This window comes from Corvus cornix, chromosome Z (assembly GCF_000738735.6).
Source record: "Corvus cornix cornix isolate S_Up_H32 chromosome Z, ASM73873v5, whole genome shotgun sequence".
NCBI lineage: Eukaryota > Metazoa > Chordata > Aves > Passeriformes > Corvidae > Corvus > Corvus cornix.
The window spans coordinates 41,116,411-41,137,804 of NC_046357.1; the positions used below are offsets into that span (position 1 = coordinate 41,116,411).

The 21,394-nt window shown below is 38.4% G+C and overlaps 1 protein-coding gene across 12 annotated transcripts in view; it reads left to right on the forward strand.

The window, feature by feature from the left end:
- The window catches only part of PRUNE2 (prune homolog 2 with BCH domain), a 137,598-nt gene that overhangs the window by 58,859 nt on the left and 57,345 nt on the right, over positions 1-21,394 (forward strand). For all 12 annotated transcript variants that reach the window (XR_005603800.1, XM_039566743.1, XM_039566741.1 and 9 more), the window contains exon 7: positions 20,487-20,645. Coding sequence is in view for 11 of the 12 variants with exons in the window: in XM_039566743.1 (XP_039422677.1) it covers positions 20,487-20,645 (159 nt within the window). In the remaining variant the exon portion in view is untranslated. The remainder of the gene's footprint in view (positions 1-20,486; positions 20,646-21,394) is intronic.

The following is a 21,394-nucleotide window of genomic DNA, read 5'->3' on the forward strand; positions in this document are numbered from 1 at the left end:
AATCTCTTAGTTTTCTTATTCAACTGACATTTCCTTAGGTCATCATGGTACACAGGTTGGAGAATGCAGGATATATTTGAGATCATATGGAAAGCATATAACAGTGGCAAGAATTAAGTACTCAGAGTTCTTCCAAATTGCAATTTAAACTAAAAAAGAAAAAGTCTTCTAACTTCTTGAAATAATTGAGATGGCTGAGTATTATATGTTCCAAAAATAGGTTGCGAAACAGTTTCTGTTGCAGGCACTACTTGGTTTCTGCCATGGTTGTGTCAGAGCACGGCTGTACCTTAAAACCAAAATTGTGTGAACGTAACACTTAGTGAAGCGCATCAACCAGAATACTATTTATAAAGACACATGCACATACTGTGTTTAGCACAGCTCTGCCAGAACTGAGTGTGTAGCTACTAATTTATTATAAATTTGTGAGGAAATGAAGAAGGTATTTAATAACTCACAAGGTGTATTTATATCTAATTACCTAGCTTTGATTTCTTTGACTGTCTACATGTTTACTTATGTGGCTGCTGCTGTGCTTTTCCGTAACAGTCCTATCAGTTAGGTGAGTTTGAGGCAATAAACTCTAAAATATATAATAGATTTTCCTTTACCCAGGTTTTTAAAATTAAAAATTACCACAAAAGAGTTAGTGTTCTGTTGCTTATCTTTCATTTTAGAATATTTCATTGTAACATCTCTAATCTAAATGAACTTGCTGACCCACAGTTTATTATATGAATAAACAGTGTTCTGAATTACAGTGTTTGTAAAGTCTTAATTTCTTGAATACTTACTTACTGGCACTACTGGATCAACTTGAAATGCCTAAGCAGCAGTGTGTGTCTCTGTTTATGTACAAATATACTATTTTGAAAGAAATATATATGCATATGGACACTTTTGAAATCAGAACTATTTAGTATATATACAGGTTATATACAGTATATTTAAAATATTCAGTGCACATACAGTAAAAAATACGTATATATTAGATTTCTTTAACAAGTTTATTTACACAAGCAGCTCTATCAGTAAACAAAAGTTAAGACATCAAGTCTGAGTGTTGCCTTTACTAACTTTAGGTGTTTTCTTTAGTTACTGGGCTTTTAGTTTCTCACTTTGAAAAGCTATTAGAATTTTGAAAGGAAGCTTCATGGAGAGGGCTGGTCTTTCATCTCTCATCACACCCTTATTTGAGATTTCTTAAGTTTTCTTTGTCATATTTTTAGCTGCACTTGACATTTCCTTTTGACTAAAGGTGGAAGATTCACCAGTCACTGTGGTGTCATGACAACCAAGACAAGTGGGCCGGAAGACTCTATAATCTTTGCTAACTTGCTAATGCAGAGACCACTTGTGATGATATCTCAGAATATGTCTCATTTATTGCAAAGTGCTTGAACAAACCTGGAAAAATCATAGATGAGACAAAGTAAAATTAAGGTATTGGGAAGCTCATGGCATATTAAGATGAAGGTACCTGCAAATACACTGTGCACTTTTCAAACCAGTTAAGACAACGTTCATTTTTATGGCATCCAGTAAAATTAAATAATGCTGTGACATAGGGGAAGTTCTTGAAGCTCAAATCCAATTTCAATCAATCCAGTTTCTCAGAGTTCTAGAATGAGCAGGCATTTCTTCCATGTATTTGTGTATTTCTTGGTGAAAACCAGTCAAAGATATTCAGTGTCATATTCATAGGCATGTGGTCATCGTGTTATGTAGGAGGGTCCATATACAAATGGCCAAAATTCCATTTTGAATCAGTATTTTTGCCTTATGTCTTTCTGCACAGACCTCTCCAAAGTATCACTGCTTGTTCTCCACAAGTAACTCTCACATCAAAAAATAGTCTCTTTCCAGTATGATGCTAGTGGGTTATGAGTCAGGCTTTAGGTGATTTGTCTATTTTTTATCACAGAATCACAGAATATGCTGAGTTGGAAGGTACCCACAAGGATCATTGAGTCCAACTCCTGGCCCTGCGCAGGACATCTCCAAGAGTCACACCATGTGCCCAAGAGCATTGTCCAAACACTTTTTGAACTCTGTCAGGCTGGTGCTGCAACCACTTCCCTCGGGAGCTGTTCCAGTGCCCAAACCACTGTCTGGGTGAAGAATCTTTTCCTAATATCCGACATAAACTTGCCAACTGGCACAACTTCAGACCATTCCCTTGGGTCTTGTCACTAGACAGCACAGAGAAGAGATCAGTGCCTGCCCCTCCTCTTCCCCTCATGAGGAAGTTGTAGCCTTCAGTGAGGTCTCCCCTCTGTCTCCTCCAGGCTGGACGGACTAAGGGACCTCAGCCACTCCTCATACGGCTTCCCCTCAAGGCCTTTCAGCATCCTTGTTACCCTCCTTTGGATGCTCTCCAATAGCTTTATATCCTTCTAAGTATTGTGGCACCCAAAACTGCCCCCAGCACTCAAGGTGGGGCTGCCCCAGTGCAGAGCAGAGCGGGACAGTCCCCTCCCTTGCCAGGCTGGTGATGCTGTGCCTGATGACCCCCAGAGTTGGCCCTCCTGGCTGCCAGGGCACTGCTGACTCGCATTCAATTTGTCACTGACCAGGATCACCAGGTCCCTTTCCATGGCACTTCTTGCCAGCATCTCCTTCCCCAGTCTGTCTGTACATCCAGGGTTGCCCCCTCCCTGGTGCAGATTCCAGCACTTTCCCTTGTTGAACTTCACAGGGTTGGTGATTGCCCAGACCCCTGATTTGTCAAGGTTTCTCTGCAGGGCCTCCCTGCCTTTTGAGGGAATCAACAGCTCCTCCCAGTTTTCTGTTGTCTGGGAACTTGCTGAATATTCCTTCCAGTCCTGCATCCAAGTCATTTATGAAGATGTTGAAGAGCACAGGGCTGAGGATGGAGCCCTGTGGAACCCCACCAGTGAGAGGTCTCCAGTCTGATGTCACCCCATTCACTATAACCCTTTGTGCCTGACCTGTGAGCCAGTTGCTCACCCATCACGTGATGTGTTTATCCAGCTGTGGGCTGGACATCTTGTCCAGAAGGATCCTGTGAGAGACAGTATTGAAAGCTTTACTGAAATCCAAAAAGATCACATCAACTGTCTTCCCTTGATCAACTGGGTGTTACCTTGTCATAAAAGGAAATCAGGTTTGATAAAGCAGGACTTTCCTCTCATGAAGCCATGCTGGCTGTGACCAATGACTGTGTTGTCCTTCAGGTGTTTTTCAATACCCCCAGAATAATCTTCTCCATAACTTTACCAGGCACTGAAGTGAGACCGACAGGCCTGTATTTTCCCGGGTCCTCCTTCTTGGTCTTGAAAATCAGCTTCCTGTCAACTGGGGCCTTTCTGGGTTCCCGAAACTCATTGATCAAAAATCATTGAGAGGGGCTTTGCAATGACACCAGCAGCTCTTTGAGAGGTATTGGATGCACCCCATCAGGACACACAGATTTGTAGGGATCCAGCTGGAGCAACAGATCCCTCACAATTTCAGGATCCATTGGGAGTTGATCATTCTTGCAGTCATGATCCTTCAGCTCAGGGCACTGAGACCTCCATCCATGGCTGTCAGTGCATCTTTAATGCAAAGAATGCATTAAACATCTCTGCCTTGTCCATGTCCCTGTTCGTGAGATAACCATCCTCATCCTGTAATGGGACAATGTAATTTTTACATTGTGAATTGCCATTAGTGTATTTGAAAAAACTCCTTTTATTGTCCCCCACAGTTCTGGCCAGCTGGTTTATAAATATCACTTTTGGGATTTGCAGTCTAATCTCATCAGTGGTTTTCTGTTAAGCCCAGCTCTTCTACAGTATTAATTAAGAGATAGAATGTACTTGTTTTTCAGTTGATCGTATTTAGATTGTGTTTTCTAATTACTTTCCTCGTATCAGCTGCATGTCCATAGATCTGACCATAACTCTCTTGGCAGACAAGGGGAGACCTTAGACCATGTGTCTTGGGAGAGAAAAATATTTTTGTTAACTTTTTAATACTTCTTCTGGCTTGAAAGTTACTGCTGATAACTCTGCTGTGCAGAATGGATGTGAAAAATCAGAGTAAACCACATTGTAATGATAAGTCATGGTATGCTATTGAAATGACTAGGAGGAGAAGGTGGTGTGTCTTCATGTAAAGCACCATAACTGTCAAGGCATTCCGTAATAAATATAAAGATTCTTCTGTTAGTAATTTTCCTGATTGCTTGAGATGTTTAAGTGCCTATCAGACTACGAAGATTACCAAGCACAGAGGTAGAATCTGAATTTACAGAGCCTGCTGTAATTGACATTTACCATAAGCTAATTACCCCGGAGAATACTTGTTGTATGGGTGAAGACTGCCGACTTGTAAAGCGGCTGCCTGACACTGCTCACAAGCAGCACCCACTTAACAGCTTGTTTATCCATATCCTGCTTACTGCATAACAACTCCCCTATTCCTGTATGATGGAAATGAGAGTCCTGGCTGAAAGTTTTAGTCATAGCCTTCTTCTGTGGAAAATTGGAGCCACCTGCTGTCTAAAGAGGGCATCGTTTAAGGTGAAGTGTGTAGTTTTTCTGTCTTGTCCTATATCCTCAAAAATTCTCCAGTGTTTGTTGTTAGTAGGGTATTTGCTAACAACATGGAAGCAAATTTATTTAGGTCTAGATATTTCTAGAAGAAACTTACCCATTAGTACAAATACTAAAAGGCATTTATTTGGCATTTATTCAGCATTAACTGTTACTCAGAAATTTGTTACATAGGCATCTTGAGAATCAGAAAAATTGAGACTCAGACGGCTGGACAAAGAGCCATCTCCAAGTGTGCAACATCTAAAAATTCATTCAATAAAATTAGCAATTTCTCTTTCTCTCCACAGTTCACAGTTAGCTCCCATTACTAGTTATCTTCTGAATAATTTTTTTAAATCCCACTCATTTCATACAGTTCCGCTCTGAATATCACTCAATGGAAAAAGCATGCCAGGGTCCTAGTTTACCATTTCTTCCTGGTTTCATAGCTAATAGGTATCAAAAAAGACTTGCTCATACGCTAAAAAAACTCCAACCAATCAACCAGCAAACACCCTGAAACAACAAGCCAAACCAAACCAAACCAAACCAAACCAAACCCCAAACGAACCATCACAAACCTGGGAAAAAATCTTAGTTATGCCTTTTTGGGTTTTGTGTCTGCTAGGTTTTCTGTATCAGATCAAACTTTGTAAGCCTGTCAAGATGTTTTTCCTCTAATGCTCCTCCACCACTTCTGCAGACCACATTGAGCCATTGTCTGCTGGACAGTTGCTCCAGTTATGCCCTGTTATGTGCTATGTTCTGAAATCTTTAACAGCTGTAGCTACATGGAACTTAACAAATAATCATATGCCAGTTTGGAGCATAAAATAGGCTGTAGTCTAGGCAGCTCTTCCTTAGTTGCAATGAGCTGTTCAAGAGTGGGAAGAAAGAAACACATAAAACACTTAATTTGCTGCAAAAGTCAAAAGATACACACTAATTAGTTTAGTTTGTAAAGTTCCCCAGCGTTTTCATTGCTGTGGTAGTTGCTCAAGTCTTCTACACATACACAATCACACCCAGTGCAAATAAGACAGCATTTACATGTAGGTTGAACCAAATGATTATAAATGAATTGAGGGATGTCTCCTGGGATTGGACATAAAGGTCTTGTAAACTGAAAATTTTATAAACAAACAGCTGTTGGGAAAATACCATTATGCTGTAATAGCTGCTATTAAAATCCATTAGCAATCTTGATGGCCTGTTTGAATTTGATGCATCATTTGCTCTGACAGCATTTCTTACTAAAGAATTCTGTAAAATATATGTAGATTATGAAAGACAGTAGTAATAGACTAGGAGATTAACACTGAATACACATTTTACTTCCCTGTGCCAATCAAGCTTTGAAGAATGCTGTGTATCCTTGAGTTTAAATTCAGCAGAGAAACAGGAGCACATTAACCTGAACAGCTGCAAAGCTTTCTCCATCACTGTGGGAGAAATACACAGCTCTGCAGAGATGAAGTATTTCCAGGTTAGAAACCATGTTTCAGGCAACAAAATAAATCTCCAGTGTTTTCTAAGAGTTGGTGTGCTCGTCCTAATTGATGCCAAACTGTCATTCTCCTGCTCATAGATCCATACACCGCAGAGGATACCAGCTGCCATAGGGGTAGGTATGGCCTGTAGATCATGCTGCTACTAAAATTAGTCAGACTTCTAATGAGATTTTGAAAAATCTATATGCCAAGAACTATCTGAAATGTCTCCTCTTTTAAGAACAGTTCAAGTGTCAGTGATACAGCTAAACTGTCCCTTCAGAACCAGGTAAGAGAACACATGGAGTGACCTGTCTGTGTTGGTAGACAGAGGCAGAGATGTGCTTAGCTTGCTCATGGATGCTGCAAGGGCACCATCTGGTGGGTGAACAGTAAAGGTTAAAGCTTGATGGAGCAATCAGATTTAAACATCTTTTAATCAAGACTTTTTGTCTGCTCTCGTTGTTGGTAATGCTCGTAGTCAGATGGCATAATACTTGTTATTCTACTTATGTAGTTCCCTATTTCTTCCTCTACCTTGTATTTTTCAGTGTTTTACTCAATGAACTCTACATAACAGAGAATTCTCTGTAAACATTATTCTGGTATTAACTTATGTGTCCATTTTATGGGTACCCTCTTTTCTCCCCTCTCCTTACATCTGTTCTCAATTTCTTTGCCATATTGTCCCTGTCCTCCCTGTAAGCAGCTGTTTGCTAGAAGGTCTGGCAAAAAATTATGTGTCTTGTACTATCTCCTCTCATCACTCCCCCTCTTCTTCCTGGTGGATGTACAGTGGTGAAGGTAAACCACACATTACATGTAAGAATGTTTTTCTGTGGAACAGAATGTTTTTCATGTACAGCAGAACTATGGTCAGTTCCTTTTGTATGAGGGAGGAGTAGCAGGGCTTGTGGTTCACTGTAAAGAGAGGTAAGTTGAGTGCCTTTTATGTTCTTTTCGCTCTGGACCATTGTGTCTCATTATATTTTGCTATTTGGATGTTTAAAGTTATGTCTGTTAAGGTTTATGATACAAGTATATTCACTGAAGGAGTTGTAGGTCTGTGTAACTGCTGTTTAATCTTAACAGAGTTGCAAGAGTCTAAAACTAGATTAATACAGTAGATGCACTATTTAATGTGCACGTTGTTAAAAGAGCCTTTCCTACTTAGCATCTACTGCATGGTTCTGATAATGTATTATGCATTCCACTATATGCCTCTCTCTAGCACTCAGCAATAGGTGGTCTTTCAAAGCACAGTGTAGCAGAGGTAAAGCCCTTGTGTCATTCCATACGGATTTTTTTAGTGTTTTGATTTGATACTTGGAGCCTGCATTTCTCATTTACATGTTAAAGTTTTTAACGATATTTTCAGAAAATAAATGAGGCCCTGAATTAAAAGACATCCATTTCACAGAGATTGAAGTGAAATAATTCTAAAAATGAGCCAGCAGCATAGAAAGCCTTAGATACAGCCTAATTAATACGGTTTGTGTTTTACTTCCATAGATTACTTCAGTTCCATGAGTTCAGTAAGATTTGAATACATTTTAAGTACATTTTACCTGAATATATTACTAGTTTGACCACCCTGTCTTACTTCATTTCCTTCAATGTCCAGGCAGCACAAATACAACATGATAAAAAATTTCATTCAAAACCTTAATTTTGAAGCCTCAAATTAGAACAGGCGCCAACAAAGTCAATGGGTAGCAGTACAAAATCTAGTAAATAGGCTGTTTGCTTTGTTGGGTGAAATTTTGCTTTGACATTGCTGAGAAGTACTTGTTTATTAGTGTTAGAAAGATGCTCCAGTCACGATGAATGACTGCAGTCATGAAGCAGAAAGCAAGCAAATGTTTAGTCTTGGCTCAAGATTTAAGTTCATAGAAGAAAGCTGTAATGGTATGAGCAGAGTCAGTTGTGCCAGCTGGAGTCACTAGTGCACATGGTGGAATTGCTAGTAAGTTGGTAAAGCTCATTTTAAACTCACGTTATGCTGCAGGGGCTGTACTGGTATAGCTGAAGATTTTGGAAACTAGTTGACCTGGCTGCTGAAAGTATTGGAAAAAAATGATTTTGCATGCCACTTTTCCTGTAATGTTTAAGTCTTAAAGCACATTTTTATTTACTGACCCCAACAGAATCCCTGTATTGTTGTCCTTTAGCAAAAAAAATCTTTTTTCCATACTTCTAGTCATAATTTCTTTTAAACATTGAATATTTCATGTAAGTGTCAAGTAAAACTAGAACAACATGAAACACATTCCAGTTCTTTTGGGTGGTTGTTTAACTGTGTTTACATGCCAGTATCACCAAAGCAGTCCTGCATCTCAGAGTGGTTAACTTCAGATTGATGTTAGGGTACTGTTTTGCTTTGCATCTCATTTTTCACTTTTATTTGTCTAGTGAGAGAGCAAAGGGTGACTTTCTGAACGATACAACCTGAAAAAAGCGTGTATGCTGGAGAACTTGGTCCTGTAGGTCCAAAATCAGCCTTACAGAAAGCTTGCATTTGGTTCTCAGGAAATAGAACCATCTCAAATGGTAGAAGCTGCTCTCTTAGTTACTGTGAAACAGAGACACCACAGCTAACACCACAGCTAACTTCAGCCTGGTGTAACCAAGTGTGAGTCCCCTGGCAGGCATCTGCAAAGAACGTTGTTTTACCCTGTTTTTGCTTGTGTTGGTAATGACTCCTGTTCTCTCTTCTGAAGGAACTGACTGTTTAACAAACGAGTTGCTAAAGGCATTTTTTTTTTTGTGTAACTGTAAGTCCTTATTAGAAGAATCCATAGGAAACTTAATTGAATTTCAAGAAACTGAATTGCTACTCTTATTTGTCTGGGAATTTTTTTTGGTGGCAAAGTTCAGTGTACAGCATTTGACCATCTCTGTCCAGTTCCTAGCTCAGAGTTCAGTCTCATTGCAGATGAGACTAAAGCCAGTGTCATTGGTAATACGTTGATACTTGTTTGTTCCTGTGTCTTGGAGGAAGATGTTCAGCTTCCCACAGCAGAGAGATAAACTGGATGAATGGAAAATTAATTCTCTTTTGTATTCAGTTGTATTCCAGATAACAGCTGCTCCATATTGAGCATTTGGGTGGTCAAGCAAAGTGCCAGTGGTTTAGCATACAGTGCAAAAGTGTATGATTTAATCAAAATAATTGAAAACGCCCTTCTAAAATACTTACATACTTAGCAGGGAACTTCTACTTTCTGGAAGGGCCTTTTGCTAAATTTGAGTGCGTAAGGAATACTGTGAATATCATCTGTGCATTGGAACTGAGTGGGAGAATACTTATGTGTACATCAGTGGCATGTGCGAAATCCTGTGAAGTCAGTGAGAGGATTTCCATTAACTTCCAGTTTGTGCAATTCTGAATTGGCCTATTCGTTCAGGCTTGCAAATTGTACTTCTAAAGGTAATAATTAGTATTAGTATTTTCCCATACAAAGAGAACCTGTTTAGAGTAGGGTTTTTCAAAAATGTGGATCTGTGGTGCTGAAAGAGAGCATTTGTTGTAAACCAAAGGATGAAAGTATAAGAAAAGACTGGTTACAATTAGAGAGCATTTTGCCTCAGTATGAAACTGTATTCTGCAAATAGATTGGGGATTATAGGAAGAAAAATGAGAAGTTGAAAGTGGGAACAAGAGTGTTCATGGCAAGTAATAGGGAAAGAAAAAAATAATGGAAGTCAAGAATTTTCAGCACTGGAGGAAGGAAGCTTGTAGGAGAAAATAATATTTTGGAATCAAGAGGATGAATGGAAGAAGTAAATTTTTTGAGAAAAATGGTTTGCAGTCAAAAGACTGTGAGGAATCAAACAGCTCCTTTAGAAAGGCAGAAAATGTAGCTGGATGAAACAGAAGGCTTCACCAATTACTGAAATTCGATGAAACCAAAACTGACATATTAACAACTTAGAATATATTGGAAGTGATAGATCTGAATCCTGCACAGATGGTTCTTTTGATTTATTATCAGCTGATTATTTTTAATTTTCTATCAATTGTCTTGCAACATCATTTTCTTGTCTATATAAATGGAGTGAAATGACTTTAATAGTTGAGTAACTATGGTTTATTCCTAAAGTGACATTGTGAGTTGCATATAGAAATTAGCAAAGTAAATCTGACAGGGGAAAAAGAATTAAAAAAAAAAAAAAAAAAAAAAAAATTGCCATTTAACTTTGAATGGCTGTTTTGTTGTGTGAGGAACTCTCAGTTTGTAAGACTATATTCCCTAGCAGATTTTGTCATTTTGCCTTTGTTTTTTTAATTGATGAACTAATAATTTCACATTAAATACCATTCCCATCCAGAAGCAATTAGTAATGAGCCATGTCATCCCACAAAAATATTTTCACAATTTCTTCTCCTCCTTTTGAATGTTTTACCTGGAAGTTTTTGAGTTCCCACTGAAAGATTTTTCCTGTTTCTACAGTAATGATAGTGTTGAAAGTGTTGATATTTTGTTATTAAGTGCAAGTCACACTGAAGGATTTGTTTACAATGCCACAGTGGAGGAGATACTGCAGGTTTCCTTCTACCTTCTATACTCAAATGAGCTCTCAGCACAGGGGTGTTAAGGAACAGGGTTGCTGTCAGAGACAGTGGTGCAATGGAACTGTCCTAGGCCATATCCCACCAACATTAGGTGGAAACATTTTCTGGCTCTTCTCTTTGGGTTGCAACAGGAAGTCTGGCATGATTTTTTCTCTCTTCTACCAAAGAGGGGACAGGCCTAGATTCCACTGAATTAGAAAAGAAGAAAAAACCCCAACCTTTCTCTCTTAAAAAGAGATCTCAGGACTAATGCAGCAGTATTATTTCTAAATATACTGTTGGCTGGAGTGAGGGTTTATTATTAGCTTGGGTGAAAGTAATTTTCAAAGATTAGAAGAAAGGTACTTCCTGTTACGGAACATAGGATATGTGTGATATCTGCAATATAGAAGGTATCAATGAATATATAATTTTTCAGACTGTCTCCCTGTGATGGCATCCAATTATAATACTGCTAATTTCTTGCTATTGAAAGAAATGGTAAGATTAATGGTAAATCTAGTCTTGCTGTCTCCAAACAAAAGAAGCGTTCCTGAAAGTGAGAGAGAAAGTGCTGTTTCATCCCTCTATAGTGGCAGAAACTGAAAAGATATATAGCACTTCTTGCCAGACAAAACTCCATGTTAAGGGAAAATGGCAATAGTATAACGTTGTCATTGTTATGACAAAGCAAGTCTCCATTTCCAATTTAAACTGCAAGCATTAAAAGTGCACTAAGAATAGCCTGCCATCCTGCCTTGGCATTTTGGTTTTTTTCCTTTCGTTATATCTTCATGAAGAATTAACATTTTGATACAACATTTGTTCATGGATTTGCAGTGGTTAAATCAATAGTTAATGAGGTTCGTCGTATAATTTGAGCTTGTAGTTTGTTTATGCTAGACCAACTTTATCCATACTCCAAACAAATTATCTCTTATAATCACCAGCCTGAAGATAAATCTCTAAATGTTTTTCTGATGATAGTGCTGTGGTTGGCAGGTGTTAGAAGTGCCTCCCAGGGACAAAGATTGAAGATGGGCTTGTTCTCACAAATCCTTCAGGCGAGGTTGTTTAGCTTTCTATCCTGTCATCTGCAGACGAGCCTTGTATGGTGCCCTGCTAATGAAATCTAATAGGCAAAGGTCATATATCTTTATGAAGAAAAATGCAAAGCTGGTGAGTGATGAATGGGCTTCATGGGGTTCAATGGACGATGCTTAGCAATAAAATCCATGTTTAAACAGTGCTTCAAATGGCTTGGCATATCACTGTATTTTGTGCCTTAACTACTTTTTATAACAATTCTCATTACTAGTGATGGGAATAGATAAATACAAAAATAGTTGAATATGCATGCAAAGTTGTCTGTGTAATTAAAGAAATAGGTGAGGGTAATTATTTTTCAGTATTCATAGCATAATGAGTGAGATGGCTCACATAATAGTACACACCAGTATTGCATTTAAATTTAAAAGCTCTGTTGAGTAGCAATAGAAGCATATTAGCTAGCATGAAGATTTCGGTAGATTCTAACATCAGTTGTAAATCAAAAATGCCTTTCTCAAATGTCAAAACATAATGTTAAAAAATGGAGGGCAGTAGAAACAAAACATGCTGGTGTAAAATTGCAGATAGAACTTCTAAAGAGTGCAAGTCAGTGCCTTTAAGAAATTGCTAATCTGGAGTTCGAAGGAATCAAATAAACCAGATACTGTTGAATCACTGCTGTTTTTTAAGAAGTTACCAGTTCATTTGCTATAGTTACACTGCTGAGCTAAGAGACAGTTCAATAAATCAACTCAGGCTTGATGGATTTTACAAACCATTGCAATGAGCGTGTGGAAGAAGAAAGAAATCTCTTAGTATTCCCTCTTTGACAAAAGGATATGCAAAGAGCCTGAATGGATGAATGGTTGATTAATTTTGCCGGAAATTTTCTTGGCAGCCAGAAATGTGGTTTTGCATTATCATGTTTGCATGGGAATTATTTTGTAAGGTATGAATTACTATGTATAACCTTACACCTGAGACTTAGCTGGCTAAAAGAGACAGCTCCTGGTCAGTATATGTATGGTTGTGATGTTTCTCATGTTGTAATTCATCACTCTGTCAATTCAGCCTTTTGCTTGTTACCACTTGCTAATCAGTCAACAGTGAAATCAAATATTGTATGTGACTAAATGAACCTTGTAACTGAAGTGATAGGTTGTTTCTTTTTCAGTATTTTTAAATTGATTTTACAAGCTATGGAAAAATCAGATGGAAGTTCTTAACCTAGAATCAGAAAACAGAGTAATATGAAGGAGAACAAAAAAGTGTATTATGGGCTATGTCCACATGGCCTGTTGATTGATAAAAAATAGTGCTTCTTTTTCTCCTCTAAGTTTTTGAGGTAAATAATGACTAGATTGTATAAACTATGCTGTACTTTAGTATGGAGATATTTCTTTTAATTTTGTACATATCATGCATATTTTCTATAGGGGTCTTTGCTTATAAATATGGTGCGTAAGCAATTCCTGTACTTTTAGGCTTTGTATACCTGTGGTTTCAAAATAAGAGACTTTCCTGTCCATGTACTTTAGTCCAAAAAAATATGTACACACGTACTTCAACCTTCAAAATTACCTGGAGGGAGTACATTTCAACATACTGCTTTTCTCTGTACTTCTCTACTTGGAGCAAAAGTCATACTGCTGTGATTACAAGTTTTCTATTTTATAAAGGCAGAGTTTTAAAGACACATTTGAAAAAGGAGGTGTCATTTAAGCCTTTAAACTTGAAAATTACATCTATATATTTTAATGTATTTTGCATTTTTAGCAACTCTGAACTGCTTACCCTTCAACTACCAGAAATGCTCAAAATCGGCAACTTTATCATGGTTTTCCTATTACAGAAAACATCCACTAACAATAAGACAAATTACAAGCACTTTGAATTTCTTCCCTTAGAGATGGAAATAAATGACTACTTTCACCTCCATATTACCAGACTACATGATGTACTTCAATTCTCTCTGATTCCTGTGCTGCTGCAAAACTTTTTTTCTTCTAGGTATTGAGGTCACAGCAATCTAATATTATTATTAGATACACAGGAGCATGCAGACCATTACCTATGTTTGTTAATGTCTTTAGACTATGCACTCAATGTTTGTCTTGTGCAGTAGTGGCAGTGCCTTGACAGGGCTTCATCTCCAGCCCTTCTGATCGGCTACATTCTTTGAGTACACGTGCACAAACCCCACAGACACCAGGGAGCATTTTTGACTGTTGTGTTTCAGAGTTAGTTGTACACCTCATCATGGGGGGCTGCCTTGCTTATGGGTAAGATTTTGTGTTCCTTAGGTGGGTGACAGTGATAGACACTGAAGGCAGGTATTCCAGCTGCAGGAAGAATGTTGTAGCCAAGTGGGTCATGATGATATCCTTACGTTACATGTAGATCATAATGTCTTTTAGGATACATGAAGATGCTGGAGCCTAGTTGCTAAATCCAGAGCTGTCTCAGCTAGTTCTATGAACAGGGAATAATGAAACTGCAGTTTGGCAGTATACCTGAGCAAAATTTTTGTACCTCGAGTTTTATGAATGAATTGGGACTTTAGCAGAAATCATGTGCTGTGCTAAATACACACAAAACATGGAAATCTTTATAAGTTCTAGTTAAACACAGGTTAAAATGAACAATCCTGCATTTGAATACACAGAATTTGTACCTGTATCAAATGCAAGTAAAACCTGTTTAGCTGCAATCTGAATTCATAAAGAGTGGATTATTGTTAGGACACTATGATAAAATGCACCAGTGCTGTAGAAAAGGCACTGTTTCCATTATGAACCTGGCTAAACATGCCTTCATTGAACAAAGCATGCTGATTTCTTTTATTAAAGTGGAATCCTTCTTTTTTCTTTGCTTCCTTTTTTCTTTTTTTTTTTTTAGTTACTCTGCATTTAATGGAAATAATAGACTGTAAAAACACAGCCGTCATCAGTACTAAGGGATGTGAGATCAGTGGCAAACAGGCACTCACTGCATTATTCTGTATTAGCATTCCACAGTGCTATAGCATTTCCAGTTCAAATTTTTTTCAACTTAAGTTTGGAATGCCTAAACTTAAACATGTGACTGGGGTTGTCATAGAGCAGGATAACAAAGCTCAAAGATGCCCATTCTCCTCTTTAGTTTAGGACCTAACACCTTTTTATATTTGGAAACTGCAGACATAGAGGAAGCAGAATTAGCTGCTATTTTTGTTCTTTCCAGAAGACGGATAAATATCAGGGCAGAAGAGCTGCTGTTTGGTACATCAAAATGCACAATAGAAAAATGCAGTCTTTCCTTACAGAAAAGATAGTGATTTTTAATAGAGCATTTTCACCAGTGGTGTTGGTAGAAAAAAAAACAAGGTAAAACAACAAATACCATTATTCGTGTTTCTGGAGTCTTGTAGGCATCATACTGTTTATACTGTTCTTTCAATTTTTAGTGACCTTTACCTGAAAACTTTTTATAAAATTGAGTATTTTTCTGTACTCTTTTGCCTTGCTTTTAATATTTTTTTTTAATAAAGGAGAGGACTTCTAGCAATTAGCTGGATTTACAACAAATGGCACGCAGACTGTTAGCTCTGCATGTGTGCTGTATCATTGGTGTTTACCCTATTATATTGCAATTTAAGTATGTCATAAAGTTTTATCAGTGATCACATAGAAATAAACTGGAATGCAGAAGTACCAACCATGAAATATTAGGAGAATGCAGTACGTAGCAGTATGTATGACTTCTGTATTGTGATAATTGCATCAGTTGTGAAAATTTTAATGGGATACGATATTCCTCATTTATATTTTTGACGGCTGGGTATTTTTAGCAAATGAGTTGTCAGCAGAAAGGCTTCATTAGACCCATCAGGGTATCTGCCCATGAATAACGAATCCCAAACTGTACTGACAGTTTCCTTGAGCCAAAATGATGGAGCACCTCTGACAAAAGCCATATTGTGCTCTCCATGTGAGAAGTGTGAAGAACAAAAGAGACAGTTTGTTCTTAATTTGGTCAGGTTAATATTGACACAGTTATCTTAGAAGAGTCAGAAGTGTGTGTAATGTACACTTGCAGTGATCACTTGGGTAATTGGCTGTTGATTTCATGAATCAGTGTTGCAAGAAACAGAAGCTACAGATTCTCTTCAGATATTTCTTGGGTATTTTGCCTCTTTTAAAGGATCATCCATCTTTATAGTTATGTTATCTGTTAAATTTTAAAAATCTGTTATATTTTCAAGAAAGAAAGTAGATTTTCTGGGAAAGAAGTTCCACAGCACTATACAACCTACATAAAATGATATTTCTCAACAAAAATACATGCTAACTATACATGTTCAAAAATCCTTCAAAGTCTTTGGATTTCTTCAGCTTTCTCATTCTGATTACCTAACTTACAAGAAAAATATTTGTAAATTTCAGAATGTTTGTCATATTGGCTATGTTACAGCAGGAGCTGTCTATGCATTAGATAAAACAAAAGCACAATTTTATTACACGTGTTATGACACTAAATTACTCCATAGTTATACTGCTGGTAACTATGCAAAATATCTGTACTACTAGATTCTATTTATTTCAAGTACATAAATTTCAAGTATGCTTACAATCCATTTTTTTGTTTAGAAGTTACTTAGAGGGCATTGTAACAACTAATAATGTTTACATTTGCTGTTTACTTGCTGTATAGTTTGTAAATATTGGTTAATACTTAAGCCTGCACATTCTGATAAAAGAAGAGAAGTGTATAAAAATGACCAGTTGACTGACCTTTGCCATTGTCCAGCTGTGTCAGTATATTTCCTGCTATAGTAATTCATCAACAGTGTATTTTAAATGCTTGTAATTTATTTGGCATGTACAAGCTTAACTGTTGAAATTATTTGCATTTTTTCATTTCTGAAGGAAATTTTTTATGTTCTGCAAGCATTTATAATATGTGCAACATTCTGGTTGTTCGTTTAAGTTAGCAAATTGGTGGAAGAGTCCATATATCTACCATGTCTTTCAATATGTGGTCTTGGTAGTTTTTAAGACTTGTTTGCAACTGTCATTATTTACTTGAATGCTTGAATGCTTGTGAAGTGAGTATCTGAATTTTGTTGTTGGTACTAGTTTAAAAGAATAAACTTTAGGGATATTTGGGAGAGTTGTCAGGGATTTTCAGATGATTTTGAATCTGCTGTAGTTCAGATTTTCTATTTGAATAGATTTTAATTGCTCCAGCTGCAGTTAAGAATAGGATAACTGAGGTGACTTTTTCATGCTTAAAGACATTTTGGTACTGTTTCTAATCTACCCAATACTAGTGTCTTCAGAAGAGGATTTTACTGGTTTGGACATTCAAAGCTTATTCGTGATAATTCCTCACCATAACCCTTGATTCAGAGTTCACATCTGAGTGTCCACCAGTAAACTGTCAGCTGACTGTTCGTGCATTAATCTGTGTGAATTTCACATAAACCTCATTTTTAGGTGCTATGCAAACATCAAAGGGAGAGCTTAATCTCTAGTCGCAGAAAGGATTCTACTTCCAAAGCATTTGACAAATAGATTTTTTTGTTTTAAGTTTAACTTACAGGGAGGGAGATGCATTTGTGGACACATTTGAGTAGATTAATAAATAGTATTTATATATTTGTAACCAAAACAGTGTAATTCATTAGGTAGGAGACAGATGCAGGGGAATAACATGCCAATCTGCACATACAGTTGTGCTGTGTTCATGATGAACTGCTGTTTATTCAAGGCCAGTCTAGCTTGGCAGCATCAAAAGAACTCTTGGCTAGAAGATGACAGAAAATTATTTTAAAAACAAACAGTAGAAACATAAAGGAGAGAATTAAATTTCTAAGTCTTTGTTCACCAGTAGTTATCAGAACTGAGGGCTGAAAAAAGACATCTATACTTTGTGCATTATGTTCCCAGTTGAGAAAGGTGGATGTATGGTTTATGTTTCGAGTTCTAGATAACTGGGCTAGTCGAAGCATTAATGAGAATAGGAAACATAAAAATTTATCTCCTGTATGCTTGGTGTGGGGTGTTTGTGAAAGTAGGCAATTTTTTTGATAAAAGGAGTGTAAAAAATACTCAGTCCTTACTTTTGTGTGTGTGTGTGTGTTTGAAGATTTGCACAATTCAAAGAGCAGGAACAAGGGAATCTATAGGAACAATCTGTGGTAATTGTGTGTTACAATTGGGTAACATCATCATGGGCACATATAAAGGGCTGCAAAATTAAGTTAGCTTGTGGATTTCCTTTTGATTGCTGAATTTTGCATCTCAATACTATTATTTTAACATCTGTTATTTTAGATTAAATATTGGCATGACAAATTTCATAAAATATTTTTCTTTTTCTAACAAAAAAAGGTGATTTATTCAAGAAATAGCAATATCCCAGTATCACAGAATTACAGTATTGTTAGGGTTGGAAAGGACCTCTGGAGATCATCTAGTGCAACCCCCTTGTCAAGGCAGGGTCACCTGAAGCAGATCACACAGGAAAACGACCAGGTGGGTTTGAATGTCCCCAGAGAAGGAGAGTCCATGACCTTCCTGGACAGCCCATTCCAGTGCTCTGCCACCTTCAATGTAAAGAAATTCTTCCTCATGTTTATGTGAAAATTCCCGTGTTTCAGTTTATGGCCATTGCACCTCATCTTGTTTCTGGGCAGCACTGGAAAAAGTCTGGCACTCTTGTCCTGATACCCACCTTTGAAATATTTCAGTGTGTTGATGCGATCCCCTCTCAGTCTTCTCCAGACTAAACAGGCCCAGCTCCCACGGTCTCTCCTCATAAGAGAGATGCTCCAGACCCCTGATCATCCTTGTGGCCCTCAGCTGGACCCTCTCCAGTAACTCCTTGTCTCTCCTGTGCTGAGGAGCCCAGAACTGCGCACAGAACTCCAGGTGTGGCCTCACTAGGGCCAAGTAGAGGGGGAGGATCACCTCCCTCAACCTGCTGACCACACTCTTCCCAATGCACCCCAGGATGACATTGGCCCTCCTGGCCACAAGGGCACTGCCAGCTCATGGACAGCTTGTGATCCACCCAGAGTCCCAGGTCCTTCTCCACAGGGCTGCTCTGTAGGAGGTCAGCCCCAGCCTGCTGGCACTTGGGGCTGCTCCTCCCCAGGTGCAGGACCTGACACTTGCCCTTGTTGAGCCTCATCAGGTTTCTCTCTGCCCACCCCTCCAGCTGATCCAGGTCCCACAGAATGGCAGCAGAGCCTTCAGGTGGGTCAGCCACTCCCCCCAGTTTAGTGTCACCAGCAAACTTGCTGAGGGTGCAATTGATCCCTTCCTCCAGGTGTTTGATAAACAAGTTGAATAAGATTGGTCCCAGTATTGATCCCTGGAGAATACCACAGACTGGTGTTCAGGCCTCCAGCTGGACTCTGTTCCACTGATGACAACCCTCTGAGTTCTGCCATTCAGCCAGTTCTTGATTCACCTCACTGTCCATTCATCTAACCCACATCTCCTGAGCTTACCTGCAAGGATGTTATGGGAGACACTGTCAAAAGCCTTGCTGAACTCAAGATATGCACCATCCACTGCTTTTCCCTCATCGACCCATCCTGCCATCACAGAAGTCTCTCAGATTGGTCCTACATGATTTGCCTTCAGTGAATCCATCCTGACTACTCCTGTGCTCCTGATGACCTTCTTGTCTTCAACTTTTTGATGATCTCCAGAATGATCTATTACATCACCTTTCCAGGAACTGAGGTGAGGCTGGCTGGCTGGTAGTTTCCCAAGTCTCCTTACTGTTTTTGAAGATTGGAATGACATTGGCCTTTGTTGAGTCATCAGGCACTTCTCCATGATTTTTCAAAGATGATGGAGAGCAGCAGAGCAACAACATCCGCCAGCTCTCTCAGCACCCTTTGGTACATCCCATCAGAGCCCATGGATTTATGGTTTTAAGCCCAGCTGATCTCTAACGCAGACCTCAACAGCCAAGGGGAAGCCTTCCTTTCTCCAGTCTTTCTCTCATACCTCTGAGATCTGGGACTTCTGAGGGCAGTCTCAGCAGTAAAGACAGGCAAAGAAGGCATTCAGTAATTTTGCCTTCTCTATGTCTTCCATCACCAGAACACCCATCTGATTGAGCAGTGGCCCTGCATTTTCCCTAATCTTTCTTTTGCTGCTGATAAACTTGTAGAAGCCTTTCTTGTTGTCCTTGATAACCCTTGGCGGACTCAATTCCAAGTAGGCCTTGGCCTTCCTCATTGTATCCTTTCAACTCTGATGATGTTCCTATAGTCCTCTATCATGGTTTAGCACAGCTTGGGTGTGCATCCTGAGATGCTGTGATTCCGGGGGGGGGAGGGGGGAGGGTGCTGGCTGTGATCGTTTAGGGAATACACATCGTAAAGTCACCCCAAGACATCCTCCTATGTGGTCTGTCCCTTCTTCCGCATGACACACATTTCTCTTGTGTTTGAGATTTGCTAGGAGTTCCATGCTCATCCATGCTGGTCTCCTACCCCCTTTGCCCAATTTCTTTGTCATGGGGATACACTGGCCTAGAGCTTGGAGTACTTTTAAGCAATGTTGCAAAAGTAGGTGGCAGGAACAAGTAAGAATTATGTTTTGCCAGCAGATTCAAGAAGGCAAAACCTGCATTTAGTATTTTAGTGTTCTTCCATTACTATGCTGTGGCTGGCTCTTGATTTTATTAGGCACATAGCTGTTTTGACAAGTGAAATGGAATTCTCTTGCTCATTAGAGCTGCTGATGCTTTTTAACATTTACGGCTACTTTTACGGCAGATTTGGATGAAAAGAACAAGAGAAGTTGCTGACATTTCTTTTAATTTCTTAATATTTTTCAGGACTGCATATTACACAGGAGTCTCATTGGTGATCTGAAAGCATTCGTAGATAAATATGGGTTTGATGTACTTGTCATTCTGGCCAACTGCTTGTCAGATGAGAAGCAAACAAAACAACAAATAGCAGTATACTCAGAAAATGTAGAGCTAGGCAATCAAGTAAGTACCTGGAAAAAGAATCAGATGTTTTTTCTGAAAAAAGATGTTGGGGTTTTTTTAAGTAGTCTATATCAAGGTGTTGATTAATTAAGTGAGGTAAAAATGTAGCAACAGTTGACCAGCAACTGACCAACTATTTGAAATGGCTGAATTATTTATATGATACTGAATGAAAGATTATGGTATTTGGTATTGCTTCAGACCAAGCTAATAGAAAAAGATTATGAGAAATACCGAAAGAGGCAAAATTTTTCAGTTCAGTTAAAATGTTGTTTTGGTTTTTCCCCCCCCTTGTTTTGGCTTGGGTTTGTATTGTGGTTTACACAAATGTGTCTTCGGCAATGAGTGATAAGCGGACACCTTGTAAATGGTAATGACCAGAACTCATACATGTATATGTTATTCCTAAAGAATTCAAGCTCTGAAAGAAAAAAATTATTACAATTGTGAACATTTTTCCAGAGCTAGGTGCTTTTCATCTTTTTAAACTATATTTATCCCCAGATGGAAGAGACTATTTCAGTGGCAAATTTTTGAACCTTTTTCTCAGTCTTGAAAACTTATGATTTTAGGGACAGGTGGCTAAGTAACTCCATTGTTTTCAATAAAATGCATTTACTTTACTAATATAATAATCCCTTTCTAGAAATACATTCCTAAAGTACTACATAAATTTTACTCACATTTCTTAAGGGAACAACCACACATTTATTTGGATTTTCTGTTATTAATAACAAGTGAAGTGAAAA